This window comes from Rhinolophus hipposideros (assembly GCF_964194185.1).
Source record: "Rhinolophus hipposideros genome assembly, chromosome: 9".
NCBI lineage: Eukaryota > Metazoa > Chordata > Mammalia > Chiroptera > Rhinolophidae > Rhinolophus > Rhinolophus hipposideros.
The window spans coordinates 67,900,035-67,922,414 of NC_138055.1; the positions used below are offsets into that span (position 1 = coordinate 67,900,035).

General features: G+C 39.0%; 1 protein-coding gene across 1 annotated transcript in view; it reads left to right on the forward strand.

Moving 5' to 3' along the window:
* The window catches only part of TPH2 (tryptophan hydroxylase 2), a 96,824-nt gene that overhangs the window by 50,099 nt on the left and 24,345 nt on the right, over positions 1–22,380 (forward strand). Inside the window, exon 8 of the mRNA XM_081059308.1 lies at positions 8,360–8,486. Coding sequence (XP_080915434.1) covers positions 8,360–8,486 — 127 coding nt within the window. The remainder of the gene's footprint in view (positions 1–8,359; positions 8,487–22,380) is intronic.

Here is a 22,380-nt window from a genome sequence, read left to right on the forward strand (position 1 = left end):
GAGACTGTGGGTTTGGGAACTTGTCTTACTTACGCCCTGGCAATCATGGGTGTTTTTAGTATCAGGCCCGGCTACAGTCAAGTCTGAGCAAGTTCTCACGGCAGAGCCAGGAGGATCAGCCAGAGCGACATAGACTTTAACCTTCCTTCCTAGGAGTTTTGTTCCGCTTAAACTTGCTCTTTCCCACAGGGCACCCAAACCCAGTGCCAAACTTCCTGCTTAGCCACCTGACTACATCCACAGGGCTATTTTCACGTTTGCTGTTCAGGACTGCAAAGAAGCATTACTACCAGTGATTCTCAAAAAATGACATATTCTCTGAAAGGCAATCCCTTCTGGCCTTTCGTGCCTGCATTGTAACCCAGAACTCACACCCCCAGCGTAGCAGCCATCTCCCCTCTCAGGAGAAGTTTGGTTGGGGCTACACCCAGGACCAGTTAAGATGTTAGTGGCCCTAACACCTGAAAATATTGTCATCCCTTCCGTTTACTAACGAAGATCATTTCAATAACAATAAAAACAACAACAGCAGTATTTTTTTTTTTTACTAGTCATAGCAAACATGTATATATCAACTAGTATATGCCAGGCAATATTTGAAGTTTGTATGTGGATAAACTCATTTAATACAACAATCATTTCAGTTGCTACTATTATTATTCTGAGTTTATGGATAAGGAAACCGAGGCACAGGAAGGTTAAGTAACTTGCCCAAGGTCACACAGCTGGCAAGTGAGGGAGGCAGAATTTGAAATCAGGCAGTTGTGCTGGCATTTGTGGGATTAACCACTGTTTTATGTTAACCAGTAGCACTAAACAGAAAAACTCAAAACTTATGTGTGCTGAAGCTGAAGGGCTTCTTTCTTGGTTTTCTAACTATAAGTTTTGTGTGAGATAGTAAAGTAACACATTCTTACTTTAATTTGGTGGCCTTGCTAAGTACTGTATGTGCCTATTGGATGGTCCAGAGTTGTGTCATCATTGGTTCCAGTCTCCCGTCCAACTACCAAGCTTGTGAGAAGCCCTCCCTCTCCTTTGATCTTCACAGGATGTCCATTAGCCTGCCCCATTTATCAAGAGGCGGTATCTCCTACTTTATTGGAAAAAGAAGGGAAAAATGCCTCAGTACAGTGTAGAATTGCAGAGAGAAGGGTGCTGTGTCCACGTCCACAGGCAGAAGGACCTACGGACTGCATGCCCTGACATCCAGGCTCCACTGTCAGCTCTGTGTGACTGGAAGCAAACCACTTAACCTCCCAGTGGGAGGGATGATGAAATAATAGCTTTGATCTTTGAAGAGAAAAAGCTTTATGTAAATACCAAGTAGGTCACTCTTACTTGGCACCTCTTAAATTCATGTGGAGGCTGATGTGCCTCATAAAATTCCAGCATGTCCTTAGTTTCAAGGCCACACGCCTAGACCAGGACTCCCAAGTTTTCCATCATAATATCATGTCTGGTTTTGTGAAGTGTCTAAAAGCAAAAATAGCCGCTAAGACTTTTTACAGAGATTTTTGTCTCAAGAGCTCCAAGCACTCTAACAATAGACATTCTATGAAAACAAAACCAACAACCCTAGACATTTTTTAAAACCTGTGCATTTTGAAACCAAATTTGTGTCTAAGTGCCTGTTGGAGCCCTGCTTTTATTCTTTTAGGCTATTAAATGTAGTGACTTGGAATAAAGCATGTGTGTGTGTGTATATATATATATATGTATATATATATATATACACACAAATATATATAGAAATATATATGAATGATTTTTTTAACAAAAAATATAAGTCAATATATATTTACTTAATTTTTTTAAATTAAAATTTTTTTTTTAGCAGATTCAAAGCAGAATTCCTTTTTCCCACTACTCCACCCCCAAAGGTTCACCTTCTTTGCATGGTGCCTGTAATCCAAAAGTAGCAGTCATAGGCACTTGCACCTGAATCATAATTTATATTCCCTTAGTGCCACGTGTTCAATGAGAGGCTCATTGATGTACCCCCAGGTGTGGATGACTGAGATGACCTAGGAGAACTTTTTTTTCAGGAATATTTGCATTTTTAAATTGCAAGTTCAGAAGAAATTCAAAATGATTGAATATTTTTAGGCCAGGAAGCGATGAGCATGGTTCATACCCTTCACTACTGTGTAGAGAATTATTACATCTATTGACAGTCATGGAAGCCACCCTGAGAGAGAAGGAAAACGGGATCTGACATTTCCCACACATGTTCCGTTCATCTGGCCTCATCCCACACATCTCTGTGACGTAGGCAGGGTTGTCACCATTCTATAGATGGCAAGTCCAAGATTCAGAGAGGTCAGGTCATTTCCCTATAGTCACACAACTAGAAAATAGTAAAACCAAGATCTTGTCCAAAGTCTTTATGCTATACTGGAAATTAGAAAAATTATACTCGGGATTCGCTTGGGTTTACCTAGACATGGAGCAATAGCGCCCCTTGGTCACTCTTCTATTCAGTTGAGTTCAAAAAAGAAGTCATTGAACATCCATTATGTGCCATGCTTTTCTAAGCACTGGGAAACCAAAGATGAACATAGCATGACCTCTGTCTTTGAGATGCTTACTGCTTCTTATTTAAGTAATAAAATATATTCCAGAAGAGCAAAACTTATTGAAATATAATAGACTTAGGTATAGTTACAACTCAGTGTACTATGACTACTAATGCATAACTTGATGGAAGCTTATGTTTAATGCGGTATCTTACTGTATTGTTTAAGAACTCCATGAGATAGAGACCCTTATAATCTCCATTTTATAGCTGAGAAAACAATATATCTGGACTGTCCAATGTGGCAGAGACATGGCTATTTAAATGTATGAATTAAAATTAAATAAAACTATAATTCAGTTCTTCAGTAGCACTAGCCACATTTTAATTGTTCAATAGCCCCCTTTGCCAAGGGGCTACCATACTGGGCAATGCACATATAGAGTGTTTCCCTTATTTCAGAAAGTCCTCTTGCACAGCACTCCTCTAAGTTATATGCCTATGGAGGAATGTGGGTATGGACTTGGGTCTGCCTGCAGAGTATGTGCTTTTAACCATTGTGAGATATTGCCCCCTTAATATTTATTGAAATTGGGTTGGGGGGAGGCAGGGAAAGAGTTAGAAACCTCTTCTTTCTTTAAGAAATAAGAAATATCTGAGATGGGGAACTAGAGACATATGAACAGTTTCCCCTGCAGTTTGTTTGTGGTTCTTGTAAGAACTGGAAACTTCCTTTCCCTGGGTCAGGAATGTTAGGACTTGCTGTTTGACTGTACTTTTCTGGAATCATAATGTGACTTTACTAGGAGTTACACTAGGGTTATGCCTTATTTACTTTGAAGCCTCAGTTCCTAACATAGTACCCGGCCCATAATAGGCCCACAGTAAATGCTTTTTGCGCTAAATTTCGAAAAAGATAACTACAGTCTCTTTTGTCTGGCTCAAAATAATCATAGTGCTGAAGAGTAACACTGGTGGCCTTTCTTATGATTCCTAGGGGGAAATAAGGAAAGACTTTTTCCAGGGCTTGGCTTTGTGAAAACAAGGCCACGTATGTGTTTATCTACACTGGGTTAAGGAGGTGAAGAGGAAATGAGCATAAGACCTGCCGAAAATCTGGGCCAGATTACACAGTATGCTATTTTAAATCTAAACTAAAGAAACTCTGTATATGGCTCCAGAGTGAGCACTGAAAAACAAAAACTGCTTCTATACCAAATTAATTCCTGTTATCATCTCCTTAGTGCAGTGAAAACAAACTGAGTCACCGCCTTTTCAATGCTTCCCAGTGTGTTATCCTAGATAACTTGCACTTACCCACCAAATGTGGCATGAAAGCTGAAAAAAGACCACCAACCACCCCATTTTGGTTCCCAGCTCATCCCCATGCTTCTTTTCATCAATGTAAGCGCTCCAGTCCTCCCACTCATCTTCCTTTCTTTCTCTTCATGATTTAGCTAAAGTATTGGCTTCTGTGTCATTTAGAACAAACAAAACCTATAGAAATATGGTTTGAAAGACAGATTCGCTGATTTGGGATGGGAAGCAAATGTTGGATGCTCTCTCACTGCTTGTTAAAGGCTTCAATTTACAGCAGAAATACAAAAGAGCCGTTCAACAGGTAGTGTGAAACAGTCAGCTTTGCGGCTTTGCGAAAGGATAAGGGGGAAAAATGCCAGGCTCGTTTTGAATTTGCATTTAACAACTAGGACCCTTATTTCTCCAGGCAGCAGAAAAATGGCAACTTTCTTAGAATGATTTAAGAATTCCCTGGAGGCATTTTGCCCGGGCCCCTTTGTAGGCCATTTTGGGAGGCTTTAGAGTCTTTCTAACAGGGCTTATCAGAGAAGATTCCAATTTAGAGCAGCCAAAGTTTACTGTCTGATATCAGCTCTAGCTTTTCATTCATTCTTTCTGTCTTTATTTTTTTTTCTTCTTCAAAAGGAGACATGATGTTTTACAGTGTTAACAGTTTTGAAAGGTCCTACGTTTCCAGTGAACAGAGTGCTATTGTGAAAAGGCTCTGAAAAGCATTATTCAGGCAAAAATGCATCAAAAGGATGTGAGTTAAAAAGAGGAAAGTTTGCCGATGTAGAGATTGGAGGCAGCATGTACTGACAGGTGCAATTATAGACAAATAATTGAATCTTTTAAGAACGAGCTGGTGAAATAAGGCAAGAGCTGTGGACTCACCTCGGAAACCTGTTCATAATTAGATACTCAGGGGTCCAGCTGAGTATCTGGATGACATACATAACCAACATAGGGAGCTACTTTACTTGCAGGACATAATAGCTATTGCATTTTGTAAATAGGGTGAAATAGCATGCTTTCATCCCAACAGAACTTAATTGATGCAAAGGTTGGAGAGAAGGCTCAGCTTGCTCCCTTGGACCCCCAGTAGTCTGGAACTTCTTTCAGGCCCGAAGAGCTTTAGTCAACTCAGCTTCTAAGTCCTTCAGTCTCAAAGAAACAAAAGAAATGTAGACTTTTCAAAGTTAACTAATTGCTTTGGTTAGTAATATTAAAGATCTTTCTACTTCCGTTGACTTTGTGTACATCCTAGTGTTAGCTGAAGACGTGGGGATAGAGAATAATCTGGTGTTTATTTCTGAGGCTGTTCTGATAAAGTCTCAAAGAATAATAACCTTCTTTCTGGTCTTGAAATATAGGTGCTTAAAACCTTGGCTCGAGGAGAAGTGGGGTTCGTGTATGTACTGCAGCTATACTTGCTCAGCAATCTGAGCAGCCGCTCTTCCTCAGGCTCCCTCTGCCTGGAGACGAAGGACGATTGAGGAGAGGGCACAAACTAGCGCAACACAGAGCGGTCGTTTCTGCTTAGAACAGGGCAACGGGCACCCCTGACGTGCCATGAATGCGTCTGTTGGACACATTGCTTCAGGCTTTCATTCTTAATGAAACAATATAACTTACGCTGCTGTAGTGTGTGATTGTTTTTCCTTTCAAATGTATAATTTCTTTTTTCCTCTTCTATGTATAGTTGGATTACGTTGTCATTGTAATGCTATTAAAGTTTCTTAAATTGGCTGCAAGTTACAGGCTTTATAATGACACCTTAACTTAAAGTCCAGGTGACAACCCTTTTCTACCATAGAGAATTGACTCCTTAATGTCTTTGGATCTCTTGTATTTTCCTTCCTCTTTCCTGTAATGGCCAGCTTTTCACTTTCCCTTCTGCCTTTCGGACTCCATTAGGACCTATGTAGACAGAAGAATGTCTTCTGCAGCAGCCTACCTCAAGTATTTAACAAGCTCAAAAGTAAATCCAGAATTTACCACGATGGTAGCCACGGCCTCTCCTGTTCTCACATTTATGAAGCACTTAGCACAGTGCCTGACCCACAATAAGAATTCATTACGGGTTGGCCACAGAAATCATTTTAGTTTCTGCTCACCTCATTTATTCATACCATGAGCTAAAAACATCTTCCGTATTTCCCTGGAGTTTGACATCTGGTCTACTTTTGGAATTATTGTTGTCCCATTTTTCTGCCTGGATCAGTAGGGGTGCTTTAGTATTTACATCATAGACTACAATGGGGGTATTCAGATTTATCCATGGTGGGCCACCTTGATCCTAATTCCAACATTGGTGCAGACTGCATGACCTTTTAAAAACCAGATCACAGGAGTGAGTCTATAGGGCCCACTCCTACTGTGGAAGAATTAGACCTTTAACTGAATCAAATGCACATGGAGGAATAATTAGCTATCTTGTGACCTTTATGTCACCTCCTTTCTTTATTCTCCAGTATCAATGATGTAATTGTAGTGGAATTAAACGTGGGCAGCTCAAAATTATATAATCACATTCAGCTTTAGTTTCAAAAACTAGTTGCTTGAAGCCTGCAGAGCTTCTAGCATCGTAAGTGGTGACATTGGGTCTCCACCCTGGCTGTGTCTTACTATCACCTGCAGAGATTTTTAAAAAATACATATGCTCAGGTGTATCCCGGACAGTCTGCTTGAATTGGTATTAGGTAGGGCCCACTCACTGGTATTTTAAAAGAGGCTCCTCAAGTAATTTGAGGGTTGAGGACCACTGATTGGCTGGAAAAGAGACTTACGGCATACTACAGTTTTATTTGTGTGAACCAACTTAGTTGAACTCTCCTCCTCACAACCTAAACCGTGGCACACCCTCTTCTCATTTACACAAATACAAGTTAAAACAGCAGAGCAGAAAGAGCATAGCTTTGATGCAGAGGAACCTGATTTCAAATCTTATCGCTGCCTCTTAGTAACAGAATGACCTTGCAAAAGATGCTTTAGTTTATGAAATTTTAGCTTCCCCATTCGTCAGATGGGAATAATACAACTTCTTTGTATGGGAAGATTAAGTTAGTAACGTGATATGAAAACATGTAGTACAATATCCAGTATACAATATGAACTCATATATGTTATCTTCCCCCCCCTTCTGTCCTTAATTTATTCATAGGTAAAATGAGAGGCTTAGATAACATTTAAATTCACCGTATCCTCTAAAATTCATAAGTCTGATTCTCTGCTTTTGACATTGTGATTGGGGAACAAACAGCACATATCATTTCCCACAAATTTCATTTATGTACAAGAAAAAAGCTATTGGCACACAGTTGACAAGGAATGAATTTGGAGTTTCTTTGAGGATCATGTCCACAAATCTCACTTGGCTGCCTTTTCAGCCTGACATGTCTATGAAGTGGCTGGCCACGGTTGGGGATGTGGTTGAAGCTGTGGGAACAAGATTTTTTGATTGAGTAATGCCATCTGTTTTATGTGGGCATCTATCTTGTGCCTTTGACCACCATTCATTTGCTTCAACCACATGACCACCTAACCTGCTTTATACTTGTAATAATGGTGGTAGCACCTGGCATTTATATCATAGCACCTATTTAAAGTGATACACTCCATAGGAGCTCACGTGAAATCAGAGACAGCTTTTCATTACTGCCTGGCTAATTAGTTTTTGTCACAAAAGTAAATATATTGCTGCCTCTTGATCTAGTCCCAGAGAGTCAGAGGAGACTGCATTTCAATGTAGCTTGGTATCAGGGAAGAGTTGTGATTCATGGCAATGACTCAGTAAGTCATCTGCCTTGCTTGTTGGTGACACATACTGACCTGCCTTTGCCTGGTCATCTGGCTCCAAATGGAAATTCAGCCAAATGATAGAGGGTCTCAGCATCTATTGTCACCTAGTTCAGGCTAAGAAAGCAGAGGACTGGGAGGGTCTTCCAAGGTGCAGGCTCAAGGGAAGTCTTTGTGTTATAGGCAGATAAATTGTCTATGGGAAAAGTCACTTTGATGATGACAATATGCTCTGCTGTTTCCCAGTGACTGGCAAAGTGTAACATGAGATGCAGTGCAATTTAAGGGTTAAGAGCAAGAGATTAGAAATCATGACAAGCTGGATTCAATTTTGGCTTTATCACAAAAACAGACAGTGGGCCAGATTTGGTCTAGGGCTGTAGTTTACCCTACCCTTCTGACCTTTAGATTTTGCACCAATAAATTACTTTAATCCTCTAAGTTTCTCTTGAGGATTAAAAGAGATAATAGATATAATAAAACACTTATCAGATTCTTGGCATAGAGTAAGCCTTTTACAATAGCTGCTCTTATTTTATTAAAAATATTATATATCGTATGATTTAAGATGCCATTGACTGTAAGGTATATTGGATTTCAGAGCTGTGAAGATGTGATAAAAGCCTTAGAATTAATGAAATTTGGTAATAGTAATTATTTAGAGTAACAAGGTTATGATTAGAATTTTAACCCGTGGTAGTTTAAAGCTTCTCATAGAACATTTCTTTGTAATGGTTTTCTTATCAGAGACACATGTCACGAACTCCTGGGACATGTTCCACTACTTGCGGATCCAAAGTTTGCTCAATTTTCACAAGAAATAGGCCTGGCATCTCTGGGAGCATCAGATGAAGACGTTCAGAAACTAGCCACGGTGAGTTCATTTTCAACTTAACTGTGGTATTTATGTCCATTTGAAGGTGAAGGAAGCTTTATAGTTATCAGCTATGAATTTGAAGGCAGCTGTTCTGGAGAAGGCATGGTGACTGTCCCTTTCCGTGTTGTGTTCTTTTGAAGCACAGTGTGTTCTTGGCTTATTAACCATCGAAATATGTGTATTGTATCTTTCTCATTCAGGCGTTGGCTAGGTAGAAGATATTTTAGGTCAGGTCATAAGGTCTCTGTCACAGGGACTCAGCTCAGCCACTGTGGTATATAAGCAGTCACAGACAATATGTAAATGAATGACTATGGCTGTGTTCCAATAAAACTTTATTTACAAGAGCTGGTGGTGGGACAGATTTGGCTTGTAGTTTGCTGACTCATTTTATTTTAGTGTTTATTTCCTAGAACTATCAGTCATAGTAAAAGGTATGCATTTATGATAGGGTGGGGTTGTACTTGAGATGATCTCTTTGATTAGTTGCTATGATAGTGGTAAGACACAACTTCAGTCAGCAATAAGCCGCTCAGGCTAAACAATTATGGTAAGTACAAAACTGGAAAAAGATTTACTTTATGCTATGGTCTCAGCAAGTTTCTTCTCAAAACAAGCACCATGAGAGGAAATGTTGGCAGCTACCTTTAAGATGCTGGAGAGCTAGACCTTATAAGCTCATGTGCCTTATTTACAGAGCCCAGGGCAAGAGAGAGCAGTTTAGCAAACTCACCTACAGGGACCAGTCTGTTAGCCTCAATGAGCAAAGCTACCAGAGGAAGACAAACTGGGATCTTAAGTTGTGTGTATTTGACAGAGATACACATTGATGGTTTATTAGACATGTGGGAATATTTTTCACTCCCACCAAGAAGTAAGTTTTCTCCTAGATTTCTTAAGACACACACCCTTTCTGTATATCTTTTGTTTCCTACTTTTGATAGGGATGTGGGAACTGGCAAATATTTCTCTACTAAAGGAGAAGCAGCAGTGCAAAAACCATGCTGTTGGTGTCAGTGAGGGGCTGAATAGGGGGTGGTGGGGACTTTGGTGAACTTGGGGAGAGCACAGCTGTTCCACAGCAGAAGGCCGATCCTCGCTACCTGCTCATGGCTGCCAGGTGGAAAGGCAGGGCTTTGTGTTGCCAGATCTCCAAGTTTTTGAGAGAGGCTGGCGATCTGGATTTCTAAATAAAATTACATGATTTTAAAAATTTTAGCTCATAAAAAAAAAATCTACCATCATGAGCTGAGGAATATATATTTGTAGACTGAATCAGGATCTTGACTTTCTACTTTTTAACTTTTGCCCTACAAAATATATCTCATTTATATTGACTATCTATTATTGTGTAACAAATAACCCCAAAATTTAGTAGCTTCAAACAATGAACACCTATGAACACTTATAGTTTCTGTGGTTGGGAATTTGGGAACAACTTAGCTGAGTGTTCTGGCTCAGGGCCACTCCTGTGGTTGCTGTCGTGATGTGGGCTGGGTCTGTCGTTGTCTGAAGGTTTGGGAATCTTCTCCCAACACGGCTTACTCATGTGTTTATTGGCAACTAGCTTTCTCAGAGCAAGTGATGAGATCGTGAGAGAGAGAGAGAAAGAGAGAGAGAGAGAGATTGAAGAGAGGAAGTTGTAATATCCTTTGTGACTTGATTATATGCTGTTCATGTCGGCCATATTCTGTTCATTAGAAGGGACTCACTCCAACCCACACTCAAAGGGAGGAGGATTAGCCTTCACCTTTTGGAGAAAGGAGTGCCAAAGTGTTCGTAGACATGTTTTAAAACTACCACACATGAGTCCTGTTATTTAATTCTCAAATCTTGGATCTGGGTTTCAATTCCACATTTGGAACCTTTTCTGTGCCTTTCAAATTTCCCTTGAAATTTTCTGGCTTCAGCCTTTGACCCACAACAATTCAGACATTTGGATAGGGATGGATGTGTTGCTTACTTATCTGACTCTGAATAGCTACGAACTGGGATTTAACTCTGCCAGGTTGTGCGCGGGTGCATGCGTGTTTGTGTGTGCATGTGTGTGCATGTGTGTGTATGTGTGTGTGTATGTGTGTGTGTATGTGTGCAAAGAGAGGAGAAGAAGGAATAAAGTAGGACTCGATGAATATGAATGTAGGTGGATCTTAGTGAGTGATCTTACTCTTTTCCTAAAAGCAGTGACAAGAAAGCAGTTTTGTTGTCCTTTATTTTTACATTCCATCAAATGATCAATTAATCCCATCATTCAAACCAATAGGTGCAAAGAACATGTTCCGCACTTGTCAAACATTTATAGCCTATATAGATAAAAACCAAGATTTTTCAGAGGAGAGGAAGTTTGTGCTCAGTCTTCAAAGATGAGAAAAAGTCAGCCAAGAGGTAAAGGAGAAGGGGGAATAGCGGGACCGTTTCAGCGGGAATAAGAAATCTCTCTGGTTTGGGGGTTCAGCAGGGAATGCCTGCTCACCAGTTTTGAGGGCTGTGCTGAAGCTCAGGGTTGCCTTTTGTATTAGTTTTCTGTTGCTGCCGTAACAAACTATGTGTGGCTTAAAACAAATTTGTTATCTTACAGTTTCATAAGGTTAGAAGTCCTTATGGACTTCTAACTGGATTCTCACTGGATTAAAATGAAGGTGTTGGCAGAGCAGTGTGCTCCCCTGTGGAGGATTTAGAGGACAATCTGTTTCTTCGCTTTTTCTAGCTTCTAGAGGCTACCCACATTCCTTGTCTCATGGGCCTCTTCCTCTGTCTTCCAAGTCTGCAGTGTTACAGCCCTCTGACATTCCTTCCATTGTCACATCTTTTTCTCACTGACCGTAGCTGGGAAAGGTCTTTTAAGGACTAATGTGACTACATTAGATAGGTAATTCGTGATAATCTCCCACCTCAAGTCCATACCCTTAATCATATCAGTGAAGATAACAAATTTGCAGGTTCCGGACAGTAGGGTGTGAACATCTTTAGGGGTCCTTTAATCGTTGTTCCTATTTATATATTTGCAAGAAAAAAAAAACCTAAGGCACATACCTTGAAAACTATTTTTACGAGGGCCAGGAAACCTGTAGGATGAGTAAGTTTTCTTTTGGAATTTACATGTCTTAGCATGATTCCAATACTCTGGGCCATGGATTGTCCTAGGTCCAACAGCTAAAAACACTTCCATCTGTTAGAAAGCATTAGGTCATTAATTATGTTTCTTTTTCTGTCTCCCTCCTTTTTCATTGTCCTTTCCCTGGAATGCATTTGCTTTCCTGCAAAAAGCCAATTCAAGTCAACAGATATTCTTTAAGTTGCTAAAGAACCTTAGATACCGTGAGGTAGGGATAGAAAAAGACTCAAAGGTAGTATTTGCTTCAAGGAACTCACAATGTAGTATGCAAAACTATAGAGCACCCAAAGTTAGCGTCAGCTGTTATTGATATAAATGAACAGATATGTAGGACAAGTGGATTTCAGGTAACTCTGCTAAGCGTGTGTGAGTTCTGAGTTCACTGTTGGAGACTGGGGTTTAGAAGGGGGGCCCTGGGCCAGCACAAAGTTTCTTCTCTATACTGGAATTGACTGGTGACAGGTTAGGAAAATCAAGTGTCTCTCAAGGGAGCCGACCTGCCTGGACTCTTGCAGTGGCTTTGACAGTTAAAAAAACCCCACAGTATAAACTTGCAAAAGACTTCAATGCAGAAGATTTTGAGTCTCTTCTAAATGCAGTGGAGATTTGGGGTAGAGGGGTGGTGTCTCACCATTGTTTTGCCTGCTCGACTCATTTCTCCTTTCCAAATATCGCATCAGCCTCCATCCCAACTTTCTTTGATTTTTTGTGTCTCACAAGCCTTACATTTCCAATTCTTTCAGTTTTATAGTCTGTCCACTTACTTTGAATAGTATTTTGCAGACCAAAGACAAATTTGGAGAGTGTTTTCCGTGTGCTTTAGAGAATATGAAGGAGGATACACTCACAGGGGGAGGAGGGTAGGACGAGTTTTCCAGAAACGATACTAAAACTGCCATTGATTTCTAGAACCACATCCCATCCCTCAATTAAAAACAAAGCAAATGGAAAACTGCTGGAAGATGGTCTTACATGAAAACACAGTTAGATTTCAGCAGACAATTTCAAAGTAAACCTTGGAAAAAGTAACCTATTGATGACATGCATATTAATGACCCTCAAGCCAGATGCTGAAGCTAGAAACCCAATTTAATGACCCAACTGCAAAGACTAAGAGATCAGAGCTAAGGTCTCACTAGGAGGGGTATAAAGCCCAATGATTGGAGGATAGTGGTGGTTAGTGAGGTCCCTTAGTGTCCAGGTGCGAAACAGAGATAATTGGTAGCTGATTTCCTTAAAGTGGTTCCCATTAAGTTCCCTGAAAAGAAGTACTAGAAGAAGTACTAGAATAAAATGAAAGATGAAATGTGCCAAAGGAGAAAAATCCATAGAGAGGACAAATGGCAAACCACAGAAATCACTATTTATGCAGAACAACGAAACAGGCCATATTATTCTCTTACTCTAGATGAGATTTATATTATTAATGACTCTGTTTATATAGGGCCTGCTTTTCATTGTTTAGTAAATTTAAGCACTAATGAGAAAGAGAGTCACACCTACTAAAAGCAGATACTTAACTTTCCATGATGTGCTGTCAACAAATCCATCTAAAGAACAAAACAACTCCCACTGGGACAAATTGGTGCCGCCTGACTCTGTCTTGTCCTGAGCTGCTTTTGAACTTCTGGGCCTGATTTCAGAGGGGCCAGGCTGTTGCCTGTAGCTACTGCCTCCCCTTGCTATATTTCTGCCTGATATTTATTTTGACATTTTAATAATGCTCAGTTTTGATAATGAAGCTATCTCTGCTGTTTTATGTGGGCAATGGTTTCTTTGCCCTGAGAACCATTTAAATGAAACTCTTTTGTATCTGAAGAAATTGATGCTGCTGCTTGGTAAATGTATTTCAAATGCATTGTTATACACGTAAATAATTTGCCCTTTGGTGAGTAATGAATAAGGCTACTGGTTTTGGCAGCTGCACTCTTTTCATACTCATCATTGCCGTCCAAGGTCTGTGCATGATAGATATGTAAAAATATTCCCAGTAAGGGCTGCTTAGAATGAGCTATAATTTAGAGACCAGCCATTTCCCACTGTAGTGCTAGCTTAAGTGGATTTCATAGATTAGTGTCTTCTTTAAGGGTTGTAAACTTAAATGCCTCCAGGGGCCAGATAGGTAGCAAACGTGTAAAATAGCCTGATATAAGATAATAAGGAGTATTGGAGCCTCTGGAGAACTGGAGGATACATATTATACCTGAAGGCCTTACAATTCAAAAATTAAAGCAAAACAAAATGTTCTTTGGCTACAATTTATGTCTACAAGCTGAAACAGAACTATAGGTGCTCCGCTGCCAGCCCTTGTATCTAAAGTTAGATTAACTTTATACCATCTTTGAGGACCAGCCCAACCTACATTCATCTTCATATCATGTGGAACATTCTCAATGACTTTTTGCTGAACAACTGGCTATTTTTTTTCCCTAGGAAAAGATGGGTATTACAGTGTTCACTAGAAATAAGTATCTCGTTGTTGAGAGGTGACTGGTTTTGAATTATAATTTTTAAGAGATATAGGCATGGCTGTCATACACTGGTGCTGAGCACATGTCAAAGATTTATTTAGCTCATTAATGAGCAAAAAGCAGGGTGGTATACCTAGTTCAAAGAAGAATTTGAGAGACCAAGACTTTATCGCCGCTGAAAGACAGATTCCTGGAATAAGGTGCAGCAGGGTTTCTGTTCTACAGGGCAAGAAACCATAACCTTGAACTTATCTTTTCTACCAGGCAGAAATCATTTACATGTCTAGTGGACAAAAATAACTTGCAGCTGATCAATTTTCACAAGGTAACTTCTATCTTACAGCATCTGGGCCCTAATCATTAGTAAATAGGAAGTCAGACAAAGGTTATATAGCTCCTAGATCAGTGCTTTTGAAACTGCAGTGTAAAATAACCTAACGATCTTGTGAAAATGCAGATTCTGATCATAAAGGTGTGGAATGGGGTCTGAGATGTGGCGTTTCTGACAAGATCCCAGGTAATGCTGGTGCTGCTGGTCCAAGAGAAGCAGGTGACCTATTAGGCAGGTGGACCTGTTAGACAATGCTCCAGTGTGTTTTTGAAAAGGTACATGGTAATCTTTTAGCCTTCCTTTCACATTTGATACTTTTTCTAAAAACTGGATTAATAGAGTATCATCAGATACACATTGTATGGTGTAAAATGAGTTTATTTAGGGCTTATTCTGGGCCTGAAAATGGACCCTCGCATCTATGAGAGCCATGCCATTGGTTCTGTTATGTGTGTCTGCTCTCACACTTTCCTGCTGCCTGCTATTTTGCCATATGCCTTTCTTTATTCATTTTTATAGGAATGAACAAACAGAAACTTGCTGATAAGGTGAATTTAGGAACTAGTCCTAGAAAAATATTGATTTCTCTTCTTCTAAATGTTAGGAAATGTAAGGGGGCTCCTCTTACCAGACAGTGAATCCCATCGTCTGATGCAGATGGCTTCAATTCAGTCTATTCATTTCTCACATCATAAAGGCATTTGAACAGACAAAGACGTGCATCACTTCTAGGAGAAAGCAATCAGGATGAATACATCACAGATGTTTCTCAAGCAGAATAAATTGGCCTCTGGCCCACTTGGAATTTTCCCTGTACTGAGAATTTTAGGTCATCCATTAATTTCTGTCGACCCTGAAACATGTTCCCCTTCACTTTCTGATGGAAGGGTTTCTGTCACTGGGTCTTGGTAATGCTGGTGAGAGAGGAGTCTTGGCCAAGGGTGAGAAGCAGTCTCTCCCAGAATGTGTTCCCAGAATGTTAGTCTCATGAAATGTTATTATGAGTTCTATAAAAAGAGGGATCTTTGGGTAAATACACTTGGGAAACACTGGATTAAATGAAGTAAACAGATTTGTTTTTTAAGTGTAGGACTTTTCAGAGCCTTTAATAAGATAATGTGCAGAGCAAATTTCCATAAGTGATAAAAAATTATTTTTCCAAATTTACCATGTTTCTCCATTTTAAGATGCCATTGACTGTAAAACACCCTCTTAATTTAATAGTGTTTTTGTTTTTTTTTCGTTTTTTTTTTTTAAAAGGGGAAAAAAGATTCAGCTGGCAAAAATTTTTTTACATTGTTTGTAAGACAAAGCTCCATTTTGGAAATGTTAAAATGTGAAAAAATTGAACTCAAAAATTGAGAAAATACATTATATGGTTGCAAAAGTCTATTTTTATTAATATTCCAAGGCACACAGTTTAGGAGATACAAGTCTAGAATATTTTCTGAAAGGGTGGAATTCATTGTGAGGAGAGACCTGATCAGCAGCTAATTTTTTTTTTTTTGCGGGAAAGAATTGTCAGAAAATTAATAATCTAGCATTCCATTTATGCTTTATCAAAACGGTAATTTATTCGTTACAAGTAAATGAGGTTGCATTGACTGGGGCTTTTGACAGCCATGAATCAAGTGTGTTTGAATTTCCAGGTATAACCAGTACTTTATCATGCTGAGACTGGTAATAATATATACAGTCAGTCTTAAACTAATAATCGACTGTAACTCACATTAGAAGTATAATTATAAAGGTAACCTTAGTTTATGAATTGCCAATTAATATTTTCCTGCCTGCTGAGGACATTAGCTTGTTCCCCAGTCTCTCATGGGTTTGCCTACCTGGCCGGGGGTGGGGAACTTTTGGATGCTTTTAGAGACTTACGCCCAGCTCTCCTGAAGATGGATGACATGTAAAATGACCATTTTAGTATCTGCAGAAAGCCTGACTTAATAAGCTCCAGGGTTATTTATTCCATGTAGCATCTTTGAACTAGTTCAACTATTTGGAACATTTGATACAAAGCTGACGAAAGACTGGAAGGAATGCACATTTATACATTTTTTAATTGAGATATTTGAGTGGATGATCAGTTTATGTGTTATTTCTAAGAGTAACTTAATTAAAAGTTAATAATGTCTACTCCAACTCACTACTTTCACTTTTATGTCTTCTATGCAGGTAGAAAAGTAGTAGCGCCTGGCAAGGAACACGACATTTCTTTAGCTAGCCTTATAGAGCTTCACTTCTGTCCTTTCTCATTGTTTTCACCACTGCCTTCCCTTGGTCTTTTTCTATTGGAGTGATGCTAGGCCATACTTCCTTGACTCCCACTGTAGTCTGTGAACTTGGATTTGGGAGCTAAGGCTATTTTGCTCTATCTATTTGTATATATTTCAAATATGATAGTCATCATCGCCATTATGATGTATGTGCCATCTATTTATACCACGATGAGACCATAACCATTAATTGGAATTAAAAAGTGAGCTCTAGATTGCTCACTATGTTTAGAAACAAATCCATTTGCCATCCGGAATAGCTGGACATTTTGGCAACTCAAATCTTTCTTTGTCATTTATAACTGTATCCTAGGGGCTTCAGAGAACCATCATATAACTGCAGATGAGAAAAAGAACCAACATATTTTAGATATTTAGAAACTCAAAATAGAGCTGCTTTGATAGCTGTTCGTTCTCTGTACCCACTTAATTTTATGCGTGCGGTAAGTGGCACCCCAAGGCAGCAGCTGGGGGTCTCTCAGCATGTGAAGAAGCTGTTAGTCAGGATGTTTGATGGGCAATGTATGGTGTGGTGTGATGTGGTGGAAAGGGTGTGAACCTGAAGTTAGCCCAGTGGAGTTTGAGTGACATCTTTTTTCAACCCCAGCTTTATTGAAATATAATTGAAGCATAACAATGCGTAAAGTTTAAGGTGTACAACTTATTGACATAGTAATAATACACTTATATGTTGCAAAATGATTAGTTAGCTAACACCTGCATGACATCGCATAATTTCCATTTCTTTTCATGTGGGAAGACATTTAAGATCTTTCTTAGCAACTTTCAAGTACTTAATATGGCATTATTAGCTATAATCACCATGCTGCACATTAGATGCCCAAAACTTATTTATCTTGTAACTGGAGGTTTGAATCCTTTGATCAGTTCTACCCATCCCACTCCCATCCCTGGTAACCACCATTCTAGTCTCTGTTTCTATGAGTTTGGCATTTTAGAATCTACATATAAGTAATATCATACAGTATTTGTTTTTCTTTGTCTGACTTATTTCACTTAGCATAATGCCTTCCAGGTCCATCTGTGTTGCTGCAAAAGGTAGAATTTCCTACTTTCTCATGACTGAATAATGTTCCACTGGAATATATATATATGTATATACGTATATGTATATACGTATATATATATATCCATTTATACATCTTTATCCATCGATGGACACTTAGGTTAGTTTTGTATCTTGCTATTGTGAATAATGCTACAATAAACATGGGAGTGCAGATATTTCTTTAAGATCCTGTTTTCATTTCCTTTGGACATATACCCAAAAGTGGAATTACTGGATCATATGGTAGTTCTACTTTTTTTTTTTTTTTTTTTTTTTGAGAAACCTCCATATTATTCTCCATAGTGGCTGCACCATTTTACATTCCCTTTCCACAAGGGTTCAAGGGTTCCCTTTTCTCCACATCCTCACCAACATTTATCTCTTGTCTTTTTGATGATATAAATGCCAGCTTTGTTACTTACGAATCTCGTACTCAGGGACAAATTATATTATGTCCTTGTGACTCAAGTGTCTTCTTCAAAATGCTAATATTCTTCTACCCAGTGCTTCACGAGGAGCAAAATGCAGTGAAATACTCTTAAAATGTATGTCATGCCATTATCTACATCAGACCCAGGTATGATAGTACTTGATCTCACTATTACAGACTAAATAATTTTAAAATCATTTCGAGACCTGAAATTCTTTAATTCTTCTTAGGAAGAGCTAACTTCTTCCTGTGATTCGATAGCCCTGACATAGAACCCTTCTTACTTTTTTCTTCTCGAAGTAAGCCAGAATGCATTTGTCAAGAACAGAAGGTTTTTGCAGTCATTTTAATTTCCACACAGAAACACAAAGGAAGGACTTTTCTAGTTTAATTACAATGGAGTAGACTCTCAAATCTTATACTTGTATTAGAAATATCTGTAGTGTAATTTCATTTCTAACAAAAGCAGAGAGAAGAAGGTTGGGATTATTTTTTAATGAGCTAGAATAGCAGAGGTAATGTTATATCGAACTATAGGAATTTAATTACCCCATTCCACAAATGTAGTTTTCATATAAAGGAGTCAAAAGGATTTCCAAACCTATTCTTCTGAACTGTGATATAAAAACCCAGGACACATTTAGTGGATGTAAAATGTATTACTGTACATTATGAGCCACTACAATGAATGGGAGCACAATAAGAAACATGGCATGAGATTGAACACACAGTGATTAAAGATCTCTTTGCTCCCTTAGAAATATTGTAATTTGCTTAGAGTTTCATATGCACATTTGTGGAATATTTTGGGTGGGAAATACTAAGGAAATATATACTAGGGAAAGGTTTCCCAGGAAATAGAAATGCTATCATTGAGGGGCTTACATCCAGAGTAGGTACAAGTAAGAATGCTGAGAGGAATAAATCACCCAGGGGGCCTCATCATTCTTTCCTGGGTCTGCAAGTCTGTCTTTATACTGCCGATAAAAGGTCATTCCCTGAACACTGGAGGGAGGGCTGATGTAGGGGACTTAGGGACTCCTTTACCGAAAAGTCTTTACAAAAACCTTTGTTTCTCTTCCTTATTATAAAAGTGACACACATTCATTGTGGAAAAGTTTTAAAGAATAGATACGTAAGGAAAAGAATATAAAGATCATTTGCACCATCACGGCAGCGATAACCGCTGTTAACATTTTGGTATATAGCCATCTAGTTTTTTTTGGAAAAGTCATTTTGCCAAGTCAAGTAAGAACTAAGTAAAAAGGAGTCCTGACTTTGTGAAAAGGAGTACTGAGGTGTTCATCCATTTATCAAAGACTTGTGCTGTCAGGAGAAACTTGATCTTTTATATCAGCAGAAGAAAGAATAGATTGGAAGTACTCAGGAAATATGGAGTTTATGACTTTTCATCAGTTGCCAAGTGGTTTAGTAAACATCATATGTAGCTAATAAGTTTTATTTGCTTTTCCTCTTTTTTTTGAGAAAAAAGTTAGTAGATACAACTTTTTAAACTAAAAAATTGCTTTCCGTATGTTTTTTAATCTTCAGTCTTCAAATTTTACCTTAATCTTGTCCCTAGGAGTGAGTGCTACTTTTGTCTAATTAACATTCACCCCTCCTATTGTTCTCTTCTTGAATAAGATCATAAACATCTTTCCCCACAGCACTTGACCTCAGATAATCATACCAGTAGGGAGTAAAGGGAAAACTGGGATAAAATACAGTGGGCCTTACCATATGTGACACTGTTGGCTTTCCTCGGGCCTGTACCTGTACGGACCTGCTAATGAGGCAGTATAGTGTAGTGTTTAATCCAGAGTGCAGGTGTTAGGGTCAGATAACCTGGATTCACATCCAGGCTCTATCACTTATTGGCTGGGTAACCTTGGATAAATTAATTAACCTCTCTGTGCCCTAGTTTCTTCGTTTTAAAAATGAGAATAATAATATCAAGTTTTGTAGAGCTATTGGGGATTAATGAGACAATGCATTATAAAACTGCTTAGCACAGTGCTAAGTGTTCAATAAATGCTAGCTTTGACATGATTTTACTCTTAGATATCTAGGTAGTCACATCAGTAAGATTCAAATGCAGGAGAGGCCCCTGGAGAGAATTTCTACTCTTGCGTAATTCTCTAACTTTCAACAACTCAGGTTTTCCCTTCTGAAATGCAGACTCTGCAGTTTATATTACAAAGGGGCTTTAGATGGAGACAGCATGCTACCTTGCAAAGTGAAGTATTTTAACCATAAATAATAAAGGTAAGACCTCCCCTAAAAGATGTCAAGCTTCTTCCGGAAGATGGAGGAGGCCTCCCGTGAGTTAATAGCACACCTCCTTTGAGTGAACATAAAGAAAGACAAGTTGCAGGAAACAGCTTGGGAAAATAAATGAATAAATACTGTTTGTGCCAATGAGAGCACATGAAATATGAAACCCTGACTAAAGTTTTCAAGCAGATTAGGAGTGATGCTGTTCGTTGATACATGCAACACTCCCTTAATAACTAACGAAAGCAATAAGTTTGGGGTTTCAAATCTTGGCCGCTCCGCCTCATGAGTTCAAGATTCTGAGAATTCAAGCCAGCTGTTTGCAGTTTGGCTGAACAATGGCTGCATTAATATAAAAGTATGCAAAAAGAAGCTATTGGAAGACTTCCAGAAAATGTTTGCTCTAGTTTTGATGCATTTTGGATGTGTCTCCACGTTTGTATACAGGGGTCCTATGTTGGTTTCTAATTAGCAAGGTTTAAACGTGCTCTGGACTAAAAAAAGGGGAGTACCTTAAGATGGCATACTTTAGAAACATTTAAACATTTAGCTCTCGCAAAAACTTTTTTTGGGATGTTCACCTTTTCCTCCTGGAAATATAATTAAGAAGACTTAGTTCTGCTGAGATAAAAGTCAAGGCTATAAACAGCAAGGAAAGGGGCATTGGATTCTGCTTCTTTGCCTAGGTGACCTAGTGAAGGCATGACCTTGCTGATTCCTACTAAATATCTTTTCCACAACTCTGATAGAATCAATTACGGCCCATTGTTTACTCACTCGGTAATATTTACTGAGGATCTACTATGTGTCAGGAGTTGGGAATTCAAGTGTGAAATAGGTAGATGTGGTCCTGCTTCTTGGGGACTTACAGTCTAGTGAGGGATACTGATAAGTGAGCAGAGATTTATATATAACTTGGTAAGTGCAAAGATAGGGGCACTTAGGTCAGGTTTAGGGAGCAGTATGGATAATCGAAGGTGGTTTCCTGGGGGCAGACTTTCTCAGTGGTCCAATTGGTAATTTGAAAAAAATCTTTCAATTACAGTTGACATATAATATTGTATTAGTTTCAGGTATACAACATGATGATTAGACATTTATATAACTTATAAAACGATTACCCCGATAAGTCTAGTACCCATCAGACTCAAATTGCTGTTATATATGCTTACTGATAGAGTAGGTGTTAATACTTTAGGACATTTTTGCATCTCATGGATTGAATGCATATTGGAAAGACCCTTAGATTGGGTTTTAGGAACTGTTGACCTGTAATTAAGTCTACAGTCACCTACCCAGAAGGAATTTCTGTGTAGAACCAGAGCCCTGAGACCAGATGAGTCAGCCATGAAGATAACTATGGTCTTAACCATCTTAGAGCATGGAACCTTTACCTAAGTTACAGCTTGTACACTGATGTAGTGTTTGAATCTCACAAGGACACTTGAAGACAGCCAGGACTCATATTGTTATCCCCTAACACAGACCCCGGTATCCATGGGGTGTTGTACACACACTTGGTGCCCAATAAAAATTTGACAAGGAAAGGAATCCCCATTTTATAGATGAATAAAGGGAGGCTCAGACCAGTGAAATGACTTGCCCAAGACCATACAGTAAAGGAATGGCAGAGAGTGAACTGTTAGTTTTTCCGAGTTCCGATCTGGTACACCAAAGCACTTCTCAAGAATTTCGGATGTCAGGGCAAGGTGTGACCAGGTGAGATAGCAGAGGCATGTGTTTGGTGTCCTGGATGCCAGTTACCACTCCTGAAGCAGGATTTAGGCTCTTTAAATCATGCTATCCTCTAAAGAGATGATGCATTAGTGTCCTCTGTTCTGGCTCATGTCTGTGGGGGAAATATACGTATTTAGTCTACACCTTTCTTAAATTTAAAATATAGCCTGCGTTTACACATCGGA